General features: G+C 44.8%; 1 protein-coding gene across 1 annotated transcript in view; it reads right to left on the bottom strand.

Annotated features, from left to right (window-relative positions):
- The window catches only part of LOC115658931 (high affinity cAMP-specific and IBMX-insensitive 3',5'-cyclic phosphodiesterase 8A-like), a 204,303-nt gene that overhangs the window by 25,070 nt on the left and 158,262 nt on the right, over nt 1-20,971 (bottom strand). The window contains 8 exon segments of the mRNA XM_030578483.1: nt 567-765; nt 7,125-7,260; nt 7,515-7,563; nt 11,805-11,969; nt 14,218-14,288; nt 15,490-15,567; nt 19,093-19,135; nt 19,233-19,284. Of these exon segments, the coding sequence (XP_030434343.1) occupies nt 567-765; nt 7,125-7,260; nt 7,515-7,563; nt 11,805-11,969; nt 14,218-14,288; nt 15,490-15,567; nt 19,093-19,135; nt 19,233-19,284 (793 nt within the window).

Consider the following 20,971-nt stretch of genomic DNA (forward strand, 5'->3'; position numbering starts at 1 on the left):
CCAGACATGCTTCTTTTTTTGCCGCCACATCACTGATGTTGGCAATAGCAAAGGGCTAGGTTTGGTGTTGGAGCTGCTATGCTTTCTCCATGACACCTGGGTATCCTCTATATGGGGGTGATCCTCCTGGGAAAGGACAGACAAGGAACAAGGCTGCTTTGTTCTGATGGTGTGGTGCAAATCAGCCTTAAATGGACTTTTATTTTAAAGACCTATTGGAGAGTGTATTTCCAATGAGAAAATGTTGCTCACTCATTTGACTTTCACACTGCTGGGGTCACTGTAATGGATTGTTTTCTTTTAAAAGAAGGCTTTCTCTACCTCCTTCCAAGTACAGCCCAGCTCTGTAGTGCTGGAAACTACTACCAGACACAGTTTCTTAACTAAGGTCAGCTCCTCAGCTTGTGTAAATCAGCAAAGCTCCCTTGACTTCACAAGTACTATGTTGATTTACATCAGCTGAAGCTCTGGCCCTATATATCAGTTATTAAGGTTGATTTCTGCTAATGTTCCCACAACTCACGTATTTTCCACCTCTACTATATTTCTTATAACTGTACACTTACCTTTACCCTTTCTTTGGACAGGAAATAGGCAGTCGCATGCAGGACATCTGCAGAATGAGTAGAATTATGATAGGAGTTGGAAGAATGGTAGTTGGCTTCAATAACTTGTAACCACGACCTCAAAGTTGATTCTGAACAGTTTAGGAATTCACAGATTCCAAAGCGAGCAAACATTTTGAGACCAAGATAAACCAAAGGCCTGGAGAGAAAAAGAGACAAAGTTTTAAAACAAATAAGTTAGAAGGAAAACTAGACAGAGCAAATGAGATTAGCAGAAAAAGTATTTCTAAACTGTTGATATGTTAGATTAAGTATAACAGTTCAATTGTTCATAAAAATATACTCAAGATTTGTAGAAGGCTTCCACCTAACCACAGTGTTTGAGACTGATACTTCTGGAAGTTCCTGAGAATTATTAAAATGCTGAACAGGCTCTATCCTCCTGGTAAATCCATTTACAATTTTTGTTTTAGGGAGTCTTCTGTCTCTCTCAGAGCTCTGTGTCCCCTGCCAGCCTACCCTCAAGATTCCATGGCTCATCAACCTTCCTGCAGTAGAGAGAGATTGGAGGTGACGCAGTGCTTGCTGCTCAGGGAGAAGAGGCACTACTCACTCCCCTCCAGTCTATATTCACATTGTTCTTCAAATATCCCAGTGTTGCTGTATCAGTGTTACAGCTCCACCAGAGGGAGTGCTAGAGCACACCGTCAAAGGTACCTTGCTTATATTAGTGCTCCCACTCTTGCCAATGTTGGGGGAGCTGCAGCAGTGGTAGTGCAAAGGTGGGACACTAGGGGGGAACGGACATGTAGAGATTAAAACTAATACCACAGTGTAGACAAGGTCAGAGTGTCAGCACGCTCTCTCCAGCACTCCTTGCTCATGTCAACTCAGGAAGCAACAGCTGGAATGCAGGAATCAAGCCCCACATTGTACTAGAGAACAAAAATCACAGGACAATTAAAGCAGCCTGGAATAACGTCTAATCCCAAAGCAGAGAGCAAGCAGTATTTTTCAATCCAAGAGAGAAAATATTAGTATAGAGGGGTATAGCCTATTCAGGAAGACTTGACAGGGAACAAAGGGAGGAGGTGTTGCATTATGTTCTGAGGTCCAGAAGAAGGTGAGAGGCAAACCGACTGAAAATCTCTAGGTAAAGATAAAAGGGGAAACAACATAGGGGTGATGTCATGGTAGGGGTCTATTACAGACGACCAAATCAAGAAGAGGAGGTGGATGAGGCCTTTCTATAACAAACAGAAAGAGCCAAAACACAAGACCTGATAGTAATGAAGGCCGTTAACTACCCAGAGATCTGTTGGAAAAATAATATGGCAAAACATGAAATTTCCGATAAGTTCTTGGAATGTATCAGGGACAAATTTTTGATTTCAGAAAGTGGAGGAAGTAACCAGGGGAGAGACATCTGAGACTTGAATCTGACCAACAGAGAGGAATTGGTTGCGAATTTCAAGGTGGAAGGCACTTTGGGTAACAGTGACTATGAAATGATAGATTTCATTATTCTAAGCAAAGGAAGGAATGAGAGAAGCAGAATACAGACAGTGGCAGACTTCAATAAACTCAGAGAACTGGCGGGTAAGGTCCTATGCAAGAAAATCTAAGGGATAAAGGCGTTCAAGAGAATTGGCAGTTTCCCAAGGACACAATATTAAAGGCACAACTTGAAAGGAAGAACAGTAAGAGGCCAATATGGCTCTAACAGGAGCTCTTTAATGACCTGAAAATCAAAAAGGAATCCCACAAAAAATGGAAACAGGGCCAAATTGCTAAGGAGGCATATAAAGGAATAGCACATGCATGTTGGGACAAAATCAGAAAAGCTAAGGCACAAAATGGCAAGGTATGCAAAAGGCAATAAGAAAAGGTTCTTTAAATACATTAGGAGCAGAAGAAAGATGAAGGAAAGTGCAGGTCCACTGCTTAGCAGGGAAAGAGAGCTAATAACTGATGACATCAAGAAGGCTGAGATGTTTAATGCCTATTTGGCTTCAGTCTTCACTAAAAAGGTTAATGATGACCAGATACTCAACAGAATTAATATTAACAAGGGGAAGGAACACATGCCAAAATAGAGAAAGAACAGATTAAAGACTATTTAGATAAACTAGGTGTATTCAAGTTGGCAGGGCCTTATGAAATTCATCCTAAGGAACCGGCTGAAGCAATCTTGGAACTATTAGCAACTATACTCAAGAACTCATGGAAGACAGATGAAGTCCAAGAGGACTGGAGAAGGGCAAACATAGTACCTGCAGCATTAAAAAGGGGAACAAAGAGGACCAGGAGAATTATAGACCTGTCAGCCTAACTTCAATACTTGGAGAGATACTGGAAACAATCATTTGTAAGTACCTAGATCAGTGTTTCTCAACCTATTTACCATTGTGGGCTGCATATGCAGCTCTCTGTGTGTTATGTGAGCCGCATCCACACAATATATATATTCTGCCTGCAAATTTACAAAAAAATAACATTTAGTATTTACAGTGAAACCCCGCTATAATGCGACCTTTGGGGTCCAAAAAATTCCATCGCACTAAATGCGGGGTTGCGGTATAGCGGGGTTTCAAATCAGTCAGGTTTTCAGTGGTCCCCAAAGCGGTGCATTGAGGTGCACCACCTAGTGCCCCTGGTGCCTAGTGCCCAGCAGGGGAGAGGAGCTGCGGCCCCCCACCTGCCAGGGACAGAGAACTCCGGGGCTGCGGGTGCTGGTACTCTCCATCCTCGGCAGGTGCGGGGCCGTGGCTTCTCTCCCACTTCAAGAGGAGCCACAGCTCCCCGCCTGCCGGAGACAGAGGGCACCGGTGCCTGCAGCCTCGGAGAAGCCGGAGAGAAGCTCGGCCCCACACCTGTTGGGGACAGAGAGCACCGGCGCCAGTAGCCTCGGAATTCTCTGTCCCCAGCAGGTGCGAGGCTGCAGCTTCTCTCCCCTGCCATGGTGTTGGGGACCATTGGTACAGTACCATACTGTATTATACTGTACCTTAAAGGGGAGCCAATCTGCGATCGCGTTATATGCAATTTTGCGTTACAGCGGGGCGCGTTATGGCGGGGTTTGACTGTATTATATGGCAGTAATATGATTCAAAGCAATATAGCACCTTTCATTTCAACACTGGCAAATGTTTACCACAAGCATTTTAAATTAGCAAAGTCAGTCAAAACATTACCTGTTAAAATGAATGAGTCTATTGTAAGGGTAGCATGGCGTATTGCCACCCTCACTTCTGTGCTGCTGTTGGTAATGCGGCTGGGCAGTGGTGTGGCATGGAGAGCACAGCTGTGGAGCCTGCCATCCAAGAGGGGATGCCCCCCCCCCCGCCAGGGACTGCCCCTGTGCACCTAGCTCCCCTGTGCATCCATCTCCCCATGAACCCAGGGACTGTCCCCCAGCCCCTCCCCAGACTCCTTCCCCCGCCAGGGAATTCCCCCAATCACGCAACCCCACTGGGACTGTCCCTCCAGCATCCAGACCCCCCCCAACACTGGGCCGGCACATGTGCCTGTCCTGCAGAGGTAGAGAGCCCTGACCAGGGCAGAACACCCCCCTTCCAGGGACTGCCTCTCCAGCATCCAGTCTCCCACCCAGGAACTTCTCCCCATGCACCCAGGACCCTCCTCCCCCCAAAGACTGCCCCCAGCACTTAACGCCCCTCCAGGGAGTTTGCCCCAGTTTCCAGCCTCCCATCCAAACCCCTTGCATTTTGCTGAGATGCTGGGAGCATCTTTCCCAGACCTGAAGAAGAGCTGTGTATGGCTCAAAAGCTTGTCTCTCTCACCAACAGAAGTTGGTTGAGCCAATAAAAGATATTACTGTATATACTCGATCATAAGCCGGTTCGTTTATAAGCCGACCTCCCCGAGATGCATAAGAAAAATGGAAAATTTGTATAACCTGTTCATAAGCCGACCCTGTAATTAAGGGGTCAGCAAACTTTGTTTACCTCGAGTGTCTGCAGGCACAGAGATAAACCTAAGTAAACAAAGTGTCCCGGTGCGCCAGCTGCTTACCCTTACGGGACGGGACAGCAATTGGTGGGGAAACTTTTTTGGGAGGGAGAAGCTGGAAGTCAAGGGAGTAACCCCTGGGACCACCCCCCACATGACCCCACCCTTAGACCAGAACTCCCACACTCTCCCCATCCCATCTTATCTGGGGAGGGCCAGGGGAGGGTCTCTGACCTGGCTGAAGCTGCTCCGGAGGCTGCGGCCATGCTGCTCAGCCTGCTCTGGTAGGTCAGACCGGGTGGCACGGACCAAGGGCGGCTCCAGGCCCCAGCACGCCAAGCGCATGCTTGGGGCGGCAAGCCGCAGGGGGCGCTCTGCCAGTGCCACGAGGGCGGCAGGCAGACTGCCCTCGGTGGCTCGCCTGCGGAGGGTCCGCTGGTCCCGTGGCTTTGGTGAAGGCAGCCTGAGGCAGCCTGCCTGCCGTGCTTGGGGTGGCAAAATCCCTAGAGCCGCCCCTGGCACGGACGCAGCATGTTCCAGCGGGCTGGGCCGGCACTGTGGTCGCAGTGTGCTCCAGCGCCTGGGCGGTGTGACCACAGCCTGCTCTGGGGGGCAGGGCCGAGGGGCACAGCTGCAGCCTGCCAGCCCTGGAGCTGCAGCTGCTTCGGAGGCTTGGGGGAGAGCAGCACTGCCAGAAGTGCAGAGACTCTGGCCCCGCCTCTTCCTTTCTGGCTCTGCTGGCTGTGCTGCCTCTCCTTGCTCCCACTGTTGGGGAGAGGGGCTGTGACCCACATCTCCCTCTCTATACCCGTTCACAAGCCGACCCCCTTCTCTGGTGCTTCCCTTTTTTACTAAAAAAATTCGAACGAGTATATACAGTACCTCGCCCATCTTACCCTTTTGGTAGGCATGTTTGAAAATGTTCATCTACTTAAATAGTATCACCATAACATGCTAGAACATCTGGCCTTCAAATCAAACTACCCTCACACGCGTGGCAGCTAGGAGAGAGTTATTACTATGTAGCATTAGTAGGCAGAGAGCTCACTGTGCTTCTGTATCAGGGAACTGTCACTCTCACAGCACTGAGTTTAGATTTAATGAGCTTTTTTTCTTGGCACCACTTCTGTATGACTGCTTGGACTTGAAAAGAGCACGAATAACTTACTCACAGCTGTGATTCACAGAACGCTCACTTGAATTTTCTTAACAAATGGTTAGCTTTTATTTAAACATAGAAAGGACAAGAAAGAACATGTGAGCGATGTAAATTATAATTCTTTTAATTAGAGAAAGTTGCAACAATCTATCACCTTTTGCCTCTTCCCAGCAGAAACACAGAAACTACATAGTTAGCCTATATGTATTGACGGTGATATAATTAACGCTTCATTAACTGCAAAATTCACATTTAACACAATAATTCACATGGACTGAATACCATTTGTTTAAAACTATTTGTATCTGTAACCTCTTTACTTATGGGAACACGAGGCAAAGGAAAAGGCATAAAATTTGGGACATAAGTTTCTCCATTTGCAATAAAATCTTAAGTTACAATGTCATGTTAAGGAATAACAAAACATCAGAATTTTTCCAAATGCATGTGTTTGTTGTTTCTTGTTTTTTTGGGTTTTTTTTTTGGGTGCTTATGCAGAAAAGAGCTTGAATAAGCATGGGTAAAGATCAAGGACTTTGACACAAAAGTAAGATAATCAGTACTTTGCAGGATCTAGTCCTTAAATTAGAATCTTGTGGAATCTCAAATGATATCAGAACAAACATCGAACAGACGTAATAGATTTCGAAAAGGATATTTCACCTTTAGGCCAAGACAAAGCATAGAAAATTTCAGCCCCACAGGGAAATTTTAACAGGTATTAACGAGTAAAAACAGGGATTTATAATGGAGTTATAAGGTTGATTATTGCATTTCCTGCTACTGAAGTATATTAGAGTCTGTTACAACTCCTGATCTACAGCTGTGCAATGACAGATAAGGAGTCTGTATCTTGTAGTATGAACAAAAGTGTAGTCTGGTGAGTTTATAGAATTGGGGCCCTTCTCCTACTTCCAGTTGAAGTCATTGTTTTTAGAAATAAATACACTCTGGCTACAAGGAGCAGAAATAAGGTGTGATCTATCAATACTTTCTGTAAACACAGTAAATTCACACTGCACATAGTTTGTAGTTCAAAATGGATATAATTTGGATCCCCAGAATCCAACAGCAAGCTCTGTCAAGATTTTCTAGTAATGTGAAAAGAAAGGGAAGGCTTCCAAGATGACGTTGCCTTTTTTCAATGCCACATCAAAAGATATATGAGGGCTTCAGATGCAGCCAATATTTCTCTTTAGAAATCAGAAGAAAATAAATTTGTCATAGTGCAGAAGGTACTTAAAAGTATGGGAAGCAAGCAAGGTAAGGAACATGCACAAATGAGGAAGTTACACATGTTCTCCTTTTGAAAAAAGGGATCCCAGTTTGAAAAGTAGAGAGAGAGAAATTAAAACGCTGACTGATGACGACGAATCAGCAGCTAATTCTTGGTAGCTTTAACTTACAGTTTTTTTTGCCTTACTAACCTTTTATGGGTTGCAGCCTCCAGTTCAAAGATATCAAAGTCCCAGTATTCTTCATTTTCCATTGCTTGTGCTATCCGTGGTGGGATGTCATTAAGGGAGATAGGGGAGATCAAACTGCCAGGAACCTGATGAGTTTCTGTTAAGAAATATATTTAGGGAATACAATTAATTTACTGCAATACTTTTACTAAACACTGTGGCTTCTCTTCTCTGCAAAACCTTAAACTTCCTTAGCAATTCCTCTGCTGCTGTTTGTAATGCAGTAGAAAATTGTGTATAAATAAAAAAATAAAAAGTCCTCGGAACATTTGATCAAAACATTTACTATGTTTCTTAAATCTGTTAGATCATAATTTTTTGCTTCCCAAAAACTGCAAAGAGAAAACTTACGTTTTGCTGACAATATGTATTCATTTCCCGATAATCTTCGTAAACCATCCTGTTAAATAAAAATTGATAATCAAAAAAGTTCTCATGTACTCTCTATTCCAAATGTAAAGTACTGTATAAGTTATCTAACATGGCACTAACTAATAGTGCAATGATTCTGCATAAGCTTGACTAGTCTTGTTTCATCCTTAGAAGCTAGCTTATCTTACTTTGTCTGTCTTTGCTTATATCCAAATGTTTTAGATATACCCGTAGAAATACTTCACCTTCTCAGTAGATCATAATGGAAGGGAGATAGCAAGATGCAGGTCACAAAATTAACTAGGTTCTATCTGAGCAGTAATTTCTTAAGCCTCATATTGTGGTTTCAGACAATATGCCCACAGCAAGAACTCTGCTTCCATCTTCGTATGTGCTATCTGGACCTTGGGTCTGGATGTGTCCAGTCATTCCCTGTAGAGCACGTGGGTGAGCAGTATAAGGGAATAGGTGGAGTGTTGGCTCCACTCACCTCTCCTGGTAGCCCTGTACAAAGGCTCTTGTGACTTGCTGCTAGTTCAGGCCAGCAACATTTTACTGTGGGCAAAGAGAAAGCGGGAAGGAAATGTGCCTCAGAGATATATACCTGAGAGTCAGTGCTTCCCTGGTTTAATTCTGGGCTTGTGCCTAAAGGCACAATCTTGCCCTCAGTGGTTAAAATAAACAGAATTATGTATTTGATACTTACCCTTAAACTCATCAGTTTAACAATATTGCACCAATTCCTGCTTGCTTCACAGATGCAAGCAGGATTTAGCCCAACATCTTTTAGATGCAGTGAATTAATGTTGGCTCTGTATGTATAAACTAGTTGTTAAAAAAATCCCTTTATAAACACACCTTTCTAACTTACTAATAACATTATATGCCTAGTGTACAACAGAAGCAAATCTGGGTGCCATATCTGACCTGTGTAATGTCTGCACTTATAAGAATTATTACATCTAGTTTCTATTTTAAGATTTGTAAGTAAATTAGTCTGGAGTTTTGTGACTTATGGGGAAGGCTGTCCTGCTGTTAAAGCAAGTTAAACATTTCTTCAATAGCACTGCTGTGACACAAATATTCAAGACACCAGACTCAGTGTGTCCTCGAGAATAAAGGACTAGATTTTGTTACAGTTGAGATACCAGATTCGATTACAGCTGGCAAATCTACGTTCTGATTCTCAATGCCCTTCCCATATTGAGTTTAATAAAATTCAAATAATAATAGCCTACATGACACACACAGATACTCCTGTACATGAGATCATCATCATGATGTTCCCATCACACCTCTAGCATTTAGGTAAGTGACGAAGCTCCTCCGCTCCTATCTGTTTCTGGCAAGTTTTTCAGTGGTTCCCCAGCTGCGTCCTGGGTTTTTCAGCTTGGCTTCCACAGCTCTTCGCCATGCTGTTTTTGGGCGGCCTCATTTTTGCTTGCCTTCAGGTGTCCATCTTATTGCTACTCTGGTGATGGAATCAGTTTCCATCCGAAGCACATGACCGATCCATCTCCAATGCCTCCTGGCAATGATGGTGCTCAGATTCTCTTGGCTGCACTGTGTCAATAGATCTTGGTTTGAGATTGTTCTGGACCAAAAGATATGGAGGATTTTTCTGAGGTAGGTTGTATGGAATGAAGACAGTTCGGCTATGTCATACTTTCTCATTCCCCAGCATTCTGCACTATGAAGTAGTGTTAGAAGTATGCAGCTCTGATAAATCTTGAGTTTGGTTTTGGTATTGTATTGTGATGATTTCCAGACTGTATTTAAATTCCTGAAGGTGTTCCTGGCTTTATTGATTTTGTTTCGGATGCCCTGGCTTGTTCCACCGTCCTGGCTGATGGTCTGCCCAAGTATGTGAATGTTTCTACATGGGTGAGAACATAATCCTCTATCCAGACTAGTGATGGTGAGGCAATATTAAAGGTTATGATATCTGTTTTATTGCGGTTGATTTTCAGTCCGATTTGCTGGCTGAATGTGATGAGTCGAGTTGTTTTTTCTTGTATATCATGTTGGGTATGTGATAGGAGAGCGAAGTCCAGGTCTTCAAGGGATGAGAAGAGTGTCCATTTAATGCCTCTTGGCATGTCTTCTGTTGTACTCCGCATTACCCAGTCGATGACCATGCTGAAGAGGATTGCAGATATGACACACCCCTGATGTACTCCTGTTTTGACTTCAAAACTGAGCTCACTGTGATCAACACTGCATGGAAAGTTGAAATAGAAGCTTTTGATGACATTTATTATATGGAATGGAATTCCATATGCCCGCAGAATGTGCCATAGGCTGGTCCTGTGAATGCTATCAAAAGCCTTCTCAAAGTCTATGAAATTTATGTGGAGTTGCTGTTGCCATTCTAAGCACTGTTCTATTATGTTTAGTAGAGTGAAGATTTGGTCAGTGCATCCACGCCCTTTCCAAAAACCAGCTTGCTCCTTTCTGAGAACACTATCAACTGCCTCTAATATACACTGGACTATGATCTCACACAATACTTTGCTTGGCACAGATAAAGGTGTGATACCACGCCAGTTATTACAATCACCGAGAGTTTCTTTCTTGGGTATCTTCACTATAACCTCATTGGTCCACCCATCTGGCACTTTTTTCCTTTCCCAGACTGATGTAAATAGAGGGTCCATGATAGCTGCTGCTAATTTAGGATTTACCGTGAACAATTCTGCATTCAAGTTATCCTTGCCAGGAGCTTTCCCATTTTTTAAGGATTTGATGGCTTGAATGATCTCTTCCTTAGCTGAGGTGTCTGTGTTGATATCAAGATCTTCTTCTGCCTCCTGGACGTTTGCTTCCTCTTTAGATGGCTCCCTGTTCAGCAATTCTTTGAAATGCTCTGTCCAGCGCATTTCTTGTTCTTTTTCGGTTGTTAGTAGGTGGCCTTGTTTGTTCCTGATGAGAGTGTTTGTTGGTGTCTGCCATTTAACACTGATAAGCCATGTCATTTCGTAGACGGTTCCTTGTTCACCACGAGCAGTGCATCCTCTGCTTGTGCTGCCAGATTACCAATATAATGCCGTTTGTACATGAGATGGAATAATTTAATTCAATTTTCAACTTATCCTTTGCTGAATAAATGTTTCTTGTAGATCATTTTAAAAATAAATATAGACGATACATTAATCCTCTGAGACATCCCTTCTCTGATCTCCCTTTGCTTTGTAAAAGTTTTTGTTCTATATCCAGTGAGGATTTTGTATATTATGGTACCCTAACATTCTGTGAATCCTTATGCCATGTGAACATGGACTGACGTTGGGGGTTGTGTGGGATCAGAACACACATTTACAGAGGTTGGTTCAGATGGAATGAAGTGAGCAATGAATTACTGATATGTGCCAATTCAAAGGGTAGATCATAGAATCATAGAAGATTAGGGTTGGAAGAGACCTCAGGAGGTCATCTAGTCCAACCCCCTGCTCAAAGCAGGACCAAGATACAAAAGCCACTCAAGCTGTAGGTAAGGTAGACAACTGGCTCGGGGGGCGGGGGGCAGATTTCTGGGAGAAACAATTTTCCATGGGGCTGCAGACTGGTCTACAGTGGTATGAAGTGCAGAGTGCGCTAATCGGTGGTGCTTTAATGCCCCATACAGATCCTGCTGGCATGTACTACACTGATGCAGTCTGTTCGGGTCAGGCAGGCTGCAGGGGAGCTGGGCTTGGAGAGGCCTCTGTGCGTGTGCCCTGCAGGACAGCCAGGCTTGCTGGTGGGAAGCAACAGTGGGAGCAGCCTCCTATCTCATTGGGCTTGGCAGAGAAGATGAAGGGTTGGCTGGGCACTTGCCATCTGGCCCCGACAGGAAGTGAGAGCGAACTGGGGGGCACCCCTGCCTCCTAACTTCCTGCAGGCAGCCAGCAGCCCTTCCCTACCTCCCTCACAACCACCCCCCCCGAGACTCCTGTAGGCACCCACCCCCACCCTCTGCCTCCCACAGAAGTCTGCCCACCTCCACCTCCTGCACAATCTCCCCTGCCTCACATGTGTGCATCATATGATGCAGTTTGGGCTCCCAACATATGCACAGAACTTTAATACATATACTTGAGTATTCCATAAAAAAAAAAAATCAAGGTGCCTGATCCTCCCTTCACTTGTAACAATGTAAAAATCAGGATTGAATCCATTTAAATCAATGGAGTTCCACTGAAGCTACACTGATGTAAACTAGAGTAAATGCAAGGAGAATCCAGGCCCCAGCATTTATGTCAGCAATCATTTGCCATCATATGTACTCACTGTCATTAATCCGCCAACGAGATCACTTGTATGTGGATCTTCATCTTTTGTCCCAAGTTGCGGAGAGTATAACTCAGTGGTTCTTAGAATCTCCAACACTCGATCTAAAGCTTCTGCGACAGGCATGGGACTGCTTTCTTGTGCAGCATTGATAATATTTATTACCTAGGTTAATATAAGAAACTCTTGAAATTTATAAGCGATTGAAGAAAAGAGATTCTCAGTGACTAATATGAGAAGTTACCGCTTTTAAACATAGCAGTACTTAATTCAGATTGTGTAGAACTACTGTGAAATCTCTAGGGGATCAATAGTGAAACACTGAAGTCTTTTACTGACTGTGGGAGCAGGATCGAGGCTTATAGATTCATAGACTCATAGACTTTAGGGTCAGAAGGGACCAATCTGATCTAGTCTGACCTCCTGCACAAAGTAGGCCACAGAACCCTACCCATCCACTTCTATAACAAACCCCTAACCTATGTCCGAGTTATTGAAGTCTTCAAATTGTGGTTTGAAGACCTCAAGCTGCAGAGAATCCATCAGCAAGTGACCCATGCCCCACACTACAGAGGAAGGCGAAAAATCTCCAGGGCTTCTGCCAGTCTGCCCCGGAGGAAAATTCCTTCCCGACCCCAAATATGGCGATCAGCTAAACCCTGAGCATGTGGGCAAGACTCACCAGCCAGCACTCAGAAAAGAATTCTCTGCAGTAACTCAGATCCCATCCCATCCAACATCCCATCACAGACCACTGGGCATACTTATCTGCTGATAATCAAAGACCAATTGCCAAAATTAAGCTATCCCATCATACCATCCCTTCCATAAACTTATCAAGCTTAGTCTTAAAGCCAGATATGTCTTTTGCCCCCACTACTCCCCTTGGAAGGCTGTTCCAGAACTTCACTCCTCTAATGGTTAGAAACCTTCGTCTAATTTCAAGTCTAAACTTCCTAGTGTCCAGTTTACACCCATTTGTTCTTGTGTCTACATTGGTACTAAGCTTAAATAATTCCTCTTCCTCCCTAATATTAATCCCTCTGATATATTTATAAAGAGCAAGCATATCCCCCTCAGCCTTCTTTTGGCCAGGCTAAACAAGCCAAGCTCTTTGAGTTTCCTTTCATAAGGCAGGTTTTCCATTCCTCGGATCATCCTAGTAGCCTGTCTCTGACCCTGTTCCAGTTTGAATTCATCCTTCTTAAACATGGGAGACCAGAACTGCACACAGTATTCCAGATGAGGTCTCACCAGTGCCTTATATAACGGTACTAACACCTCCTTTTCTTTGCTGGAAATACCTCGCCTGATGCATCCTAAGACCGCATTAGCTTTTTTAACGGCCATATCACATTAGCGGCTCATAGTCATCCTGTGATCAACCAATACTCCAAGGTCCTTCTCCTCCTCTGTTGCTTCCAACTGATGTGTCCCCAATGTATATCTAAAATTCTTATTATTAATCCCTAAGTGCATGACCTTGCACTTTTCACTATAAATGCTTTAAAGAGGTCATTCTTATTAGGCAACTTCCTGTCTTAAGACACTCACTCAAAGTATTTCCAAACAGACTCAGTACAATCCCCTACTACCTGTATCAGAAGGTCACTTTATTAAGTAACTGATATTTGTTGTTCTCTTGAATGATTTCTTCAGATACATTACAACACAGGCACTGATTCTGTGAGTGCTCCAGGGCTTGAACGCCCACAGAAAAAAAAAAGTGGGTGCTCGGTGCCAATCAGCTGTTTGGGGGCTGGGGAAGGAGCTGGGGGAGGGCAGAGAGCAGCACGCAGCAGGCAGGTGGGGACCTCAGGGAGGGGTTGGAGCGGAAGTGGGAAGAGGCGGAGCGATAGTGGGGCCGCTGGAGAGGGAGCAGAGCCAAGGTAGGAAGAGACAGATTGAGGGCAGGGTCTTGGGAGAAGGGGTGGAGTGGAGGCAGGACCTCAGGGCGGAGCACCCCTGGGGAAAAATAAAAGTCAGCCCCTATGCATTACAATGAATATGCATGAAGGGGAAATCCAGTCCCTTCCTTTGCATGGGCAGAGCGCCTCCAGGCAACAGAACCAGTGTGATTGTGCTAAAGAGGGGGCTGAATGCGGAGAGTGATGCAGAGGGTGCACATTCCTGTGTGGCAGGTGGAAGGGACAGGCAGGGACAGTATTGGGGGCAAGAGTGGATTGGGAACAGAGCATTTGCCACTTCCTGGATCCTTCCAGTCACTCACTGTGGGAGATGGGAGAAAGGGAAGATGTGGTGTAAGGGCCAGCATAAGCTTCTACAGCCATTGCATGTGGCCCAGCTACTCAGGTCAGGTGCTGTGCAGAGAGTTTCTGCCAGAGTATTTCAGAAAAAAATCCAGGTAAATTCCGATTGTCTGACTTCATGAACACTAACAGTGGTGCATTACCTTGGTGATGGGTGCTTCAATAGTCATGGAATGTATCCTGGCCATGGAGGAGTGTCGCCTCTGTGAACTGCCTGTGCAAAAAACAAAGCAAAATTAGCACTCTGATTAAAATAACAATGCATGACATCCAGAGTTAGCCAAGAATTCCTCGTTTGCCATGACCTTCAGGACCACCTATAACAGCAGGCATATGCACACTTGTCCTGCTATGTTGATAAGGATGCCCACATAGATGCACGCTGAATTACCAACAACACAGAACAGAGATGAGCAGCCACAATGGCCTGGCAACATAGTTGCCGTTTTTATATTTTAAATGGTTTATACAATGTTCAGCCACAAGCACCATATATATGTTATATTTGGGGGGGGGGAGAAGAGGGACATGTAATACTACAAGGGTGTAAGACATGACAAGACACGAGTCAGATCATCAGCTGGTGTAAATCAGTGTAGGTTCTTTGAACTTCATTCATCGATGATGAGCTATGTCAGCTGAGGTTCTGGCCTATAACAACTGATGTCATTAATCAGGGACTGGAAATCTTTTCTGTCAATTAGCAATTTTTGGCAGCAAAGACCAAACTAGGCTACTTCCTGTTCTGTAACCTAGTAAGATGTGGCTACTTCTGCGCTATTCTGTGTGCTGATGCTGAGCACATCTTCAGCATCAGAATCCAGGCTATTTTTGTAGCAATGGTCAAAGTCTGGTGAAAATTAGAGGTAAATCTGTTACTTCAAATTTTCACCAGACTTTGACCATTACCTGGAATGTACTGATACATGTTTTAACAGAAGCTTTATAAACACCAGCAAAACCCTGCAGTATGTGAACTACGTACTAAGGTGAAGGGTGATATGCCATGATGAAGTGTAACTCCCTGATGTAGAACACAACATAGTGCAAATAAAACAAACAAAAACTAAGAAGAAATTGAACTTTGACTTTAATGGGAAGAGTAGATAGGGAAACTACAACAAACTCCAATACTTGTGCGGGGCCCAGAATCTGCTATCTTTACTAATGAAGAAGAGTAACTTACTTTGTGAGTTGCTCTATTGAATTCTATGGGATGACAGTAAGTGCTACCCAATGTTAGTAAGGGTGGCAGAATACGGCCTTTCATTTCTAAAGTTTTCAAAAAAAATAGGATAAAAATATTGCTCAGAGGCAAAACACATGGGGTAGTTGCATAAATATGAAATATTCATGTCTCGAGGGTTTTAAAAAGCCATATGAAAAATATATAAACATCCACTTATCTAACATACCATCACTTCCTCGTGAGGTTGTGGATCTGACATCAAGCGATCCTTTCCTCCTATCTTTGTGTCGGCAAGTCTGAATATCTGTAGAGACATCAGTGTTATACAATTACTGCAACAAACGCTCTTCCCAGATTATATGTTAAAGGAAACTAAACATAGGTAAAAGCTTGATAGCAGCGGAGCAACGTGGATAATGTTACAGTTGGTTGGAAAACAGCTTCTTAGAACTGTATTCACACTGGCCTTGCCATGGAGGCTCCCACGTCATACTCTTTGGATGCTGCTCTTGCCTCAAGCAAAGATACAAGAGTAAATGGTCTTTATGTAGAGGATCTTTGGGTGTGTCTACACTACCCGCTGGATTGGTGGGTAGTGATCGATCTAGCGGGGACTGATTTATCGCATCTAGTCTAGACACGATAAATCAACCCCTGAGCCCACTCCTGTACTCCAGCACTGCGAGAGGAAGGAGCAGCAGTCGACTCACCGCGGTGAAGACACCATAGTAAGTCGATCTAAGTACATCAACTTCAGCTACGTTATTCACATAACTGAAGTTGCATAACTTAGATTGATCTCCCCCCCCCCCCCAGTGTAGACCAGGGCTAAGAGCATTTAGAGTCCTTTCTCAACCCACGGCATTGGTGCAGAGTGGCGGTTCAGTCACAGCACTGCCAGTAAGAGAGATGTACAGGTCAGAGGGGCCCCTGAACACCCCTTATGGATCTACAGAGATAAGGTGGGTGAGGTAATATGTTCTGCTGGACCAACTTCAGTTGGTGAGAGAGACAAGCTTTCAAGCTACACAGAGCTCTTCCTCAGGTCCTATGGGTCTACACAGTGATGAAGCCGCTGACCACTTCCCTGTCCCACCCCCACCAACCCCTCAAACTCTGGGTGGAGTCTGCGTTGTCTTTGAGGCTACCCCCTGCACTAGATGTGTTCAGGGCTGGAGGCAGACAGCATTTGGCTCTAAGGCAAGATAGAAACTTCAATAGACAAGAGTTCTCTGTTGTCTGAATATTTCACAAGTTAGAAAATCACCATTAAATGGCTTCATGCAAGAGTTGTTGGACTGTACAATTAATAATAATATTTAGTAAGCCAACCTTCACATATGTATAGACATTATCTACTTAATCCTCAGAACAGCCTATGGGAGGGAGTCTGTTCTTCCTGTTTTACAGATGGGGGAACTGAAAGGCAGATATAGTGACTTAAGTCAGTAGGGCAATGTCTGAGCTCACTTAGGCCCACGCAGTCCCATTAGATGTGGTTAATTAGCACAGAAAGTGGTTACCCAAGGATAACAGAGGACAGGGTTTGGCCCATTGCTTATTTTTTAGTTTTAATTGACTCATACCAGATAAGTGTTTGTCAATGAGCTGAGATTGCCTAAGGCAGGGGATGGGGGCATTACTACCGAGTACAACAAGAAGGAGCAGACAGAGAGTTGCAGCCTAGGATGCTAAGGGTATGGCTACACTTGCACACGTACAGCCCTGTGAGTTAAACCCGCCTTCGTACAGCTGAGTAGGGAAAGCGCTGCAGTCTGTCCACACTGCCAGCGCACTATCGTGGCCACATTTGCAGCATTTGCAGCTGCATTGGGAGCAGTGGATTATGGGCAGCTATCCCAGCATTCAAGTGGCTGCAATGTGCTTTTCAAATGGGGGGGTGGAGTGTGACAGGGAGTGTGGGGGGAGAGAGAGTGGGTTTTTGGAGTGCTGAGAGCATGTCAGCACCCTGTCTTGTAAGTTCAGACCCCACTCCCACCCCGCCTCTTTTTCACTAACTGAAAGCAAACAGCAGCTGTTTCTTTTTTTTCCTCATAGACCAGATCAGCAGCCACTCGCTGAAAGAGACCCGAACCACCACCCCCCGCCCTTCTCACGTCGCCTCTCCCTTCAAGCAAACGTTAGCTGTCGGCACTCCAAACGGAGCCCCCCTGCTTGCCTCTCACTCATTCAAAGTAAACAGTAGCTGTGTTTGTTTTTTTGATAAATAGCCCCCAAAACGGAGCTTTGAAATGGCATTTCTGCATCTGGAGTTCACAACAAAACAAGAGAGGACGGTTCCGTTAAAAGGATTATGGGGCGTTTCTGGAGGTCAATCAGTGTGTAATAATGTTACTCCCCATTTACACTGGCGCCACAGCACAGCAGCAGTGGTGCAATAAACTTTATTCCTCTCAGGGAGGTGGAGTACCAGCAGCGCCATAGCCGTGGAGACACAGTGCGGTACGTGCCTTGCCAATGTGGACGGGGAGTGAGGTACAGTGCTGTGGCAGCTTTATTGTGCTGTAACTTGCAAGTGCAGCCAAGGCCTAAGTGTGGGTGTACGTACTCCTTCATCCCTTCAAAGGAACTAGTTTAGGGTGGGAAGATCAAACGGGGAGCTGAATTATGAGCAGAGCCCAAGGGCTTAGCAGAGAGGAGAGGAGGAACAAAGGTTTTATTTTAAATCCTCTAAAATGCCAATACTGGAGGGGCAAATCCCAGCACTGATGGGGTATGTGTGTCTTAAGACCACCAGGCAGGAGAGAGTAGAGTTACACAGCAAAATCCATGGTTGCTTCTTGTACTGAACTCCCTTGAGTGCTAGGGTATTGCTTTCTTCTGATTCACTCCCTAAGCTACCTCACTGTTCCCCCACACCCTCCAATGGAAGATGGCTTCCACCAGAGGCACATGAGGAATGTGGGTTTGATTCCTCTGTTTTTCTGTTTGTAACAGAAGGCAGAATAGCATAACTTGGTCCCACACACCGCCTGCTTCAGGTGGGAAGGAGCCTAGAGGCACGCTTGCTATACAAGACCCCTTGTTAAAATGTACTGTTGTCTTCTGCAGCACTGGCCCCAGATCCTGAAGTGGCACTATTGGAAGCTGTAATGTTTGGGGCAAATCCTGCTAGAATACGTCAGTATTTTTTTTTTTAAGGGAGGAGGCAGTCATCTGGGTTTAAATTTAAATTAAATAAAAAACCAACTGGGAATTTCCTAATCATAATTGTTTAGAATATAAACAGATTGATTTGGGATTGAAACCACCCTGTAAACTCTGGAACTCTAAGGCCCATAGAAGGCAAGGCGAGTTTTGCCATGAACTTCAATGGGAGCAGGACCAAGCCCTAAATTATGTGCATTCATCATCATATCCATCCACGTGCAATACCCCAACATAGCAACAGCAACAGATTTTTAATAAAGCAGCAAAAGGTGCATGCCATGAATTATATGAGCCATGATGTAAATTCCATCTAGATGGTGTCCTTGACATTTCTAATCTAGTCATAGAGATTGCATCAACTACACTACCTACAACTGGAATGTGAAATAGAGCCAAATGTGGTACCCACTTATGGGTCTAACACAGACACATTACATTTTCAAGGTTTGTTTGATTTATGTCACTTCTGAAACAAATTTGCCTGGCACAGATAACTTGCATTTATTTTGTCTCCCCCAGGAATACCATTTTATTGCTATCAAAATATTATTGTTTTCACTGCGCTGTGTAACCCACGTTTGAGTCTGATCTTAGCGACCTATCTAATCTTTTCCTGCATACATCCCATGCTTCTTGTTACAAAAATGAAATAACGTACCCGTCTGAGATTCAGCCTGAACACGTTCACATATTCTTTCTGCCTACAAATCAATATAAGAAATCCAGTTAATCCATTTCCTGATCACACTGTGATATTTTCTGCTTAAACTAAAATGGACAAATCACCTTTTTTCTTACCTTATTGTTGTCATTGCACAGTCTACTAATTGACACATAGTGTCTAATCTTTCTGTAGGCAAAAAACAATGTGTTATTGTCGTTCTGATTCCCAGCTCTGATTCACATCTAGCTGCATTTTAAATTTACAAGATCCATACTAGCAATAAATCCATCTAGGACAAATTCTACTCTGTGGGGGCCGGGAACCAATGCAGTGCAGCTGCACTGGAGGGCAGGAGGGAGGAAGGGTGGGATGTATGTACTGCATAGCCATACTATGTGGGCTCATTCTCTGCTGCTGCTGGGGGGAGTTTAGGTATATGGTGTGGCTGGTGCATCTGCAGTGATGTAGGTCCAGAGAGACAGACTACAGGGTTTAGGGGCGGAGCAGTCACCTAGGCTAGTACCATCCTAAATGCCTCCGGATTGCCATGACATTCAGTGTGCCAGCCACGTTTGCTTTGTACTCAGGTAATGTATACAGGAGTAGGGGTTCATCTCCTCTGCTTTGTATTACAAGCTGCAAGATGCTTTTGCTCCACTGATGGAGAATAGAGAGTATGAATTACTACTAAGGGATGCCAGCATTTAAAACATCCCACTTCTTCTGCCTATAAAGAGTGGAGTTTCCCCCGCTCATTTAATTAACCTATAATGTTTGTTGGATAGGAAAGAAGTTACATACAACATTTCCTTCATAGTAAGACAGATCAACCTGAGAAGCAGGGGTGGCTCTATGTTTTTTGCCGCCCCAAGCATGGCAGTCAGGCAGCATTCGGCGGCGTTTCTGCGGGAGGTCCGCCGATCCCGCGGATTCGGCAGCGGTTCTGCGGGTGGTCTGCCGGTCCCGTGCGTTCCTCGTACCCGCTGCCGAATTGCCGCCAAAACCGCGGGACCGGTGGAACTCCCGCAGAAACGCTCTGCCACCCTCACAGTGACCAGCAGGCTGCCCCCCACAGCTTGCCGCCCCAGGCACGTGCTTGCTGCACTCGTGCCTGGAGCCTCCCCTGCTGAGAAGCAAGGGACATACAAAAGTGGGGGTTCCTGGAGGAAAGTGTACTCTTATATCATCAGGCCCATATTATTTTAATAACTCTGCATGTTTTCCACTGGCATCACCTGGGAAGAAGCATCACAACTAGCACGTGATGATAATCAGTGGAGGAACTGGACTGCCTGATGCTTCAGTGGGACAGGAGGAACTAAGGTGTAAAGTAAGGTGCATGTTTAGAAAATTCTCAGCGAGTTTAGGGACTGCTACAATATATGCCAGCCAGTCCCCCTTTCTTTACTGAAATTGCGTAGGGGGACTTAACATAAAAGTTCTAATAATCAGAATTTACTATTCTGCTCTAAACATCCCATTCAATAGCTGACTGGCAGTGCTGGGAAAATGGGAATTTTGCCTGAGTAAGGAATACTAGCTCCCTTTGGGTGAAGATCACCTGGGATGTAAGTGTAAAGGACCTACACAGATCAAGTAGCTGCACCACAGAACCAGTCTGTATACCAGCCTTGCATAGGCCTGCATGGATGGAGATGATGGAAGGGAGCATAGGCTGTAGATTCATGTGGCTCCCTCCAGAGGCCTCAACACAAGGCATAATGGAGCACTCACCACTCTAGCTCACAGGCTGGAATAATAGCCATAGGGGAGCTTGGCCCAAACCCTGGCTCTGCATTAGGGGTTGGATTTCACTTTCCTTGCATACAGTGCTATTAGCTGAGCATTATGTGAGTCAAGTGGATTTTACCCT

This window comes from Gopherus evgoodei, chromosome 10, assembly GCF_007399415.2.
Source record: "Gopherus evgoodei ecotype Sinaloan lineage chromosome 10, rGopEvg1_v1.p, whole genome shotgun sequence".
NCBI classification, from domain to species: domain Eukaryota; kingdom Metazoa; phylum Chordata; order Testudines; family Testudinidae; genus Gopherus; species Gopherus evgoodei.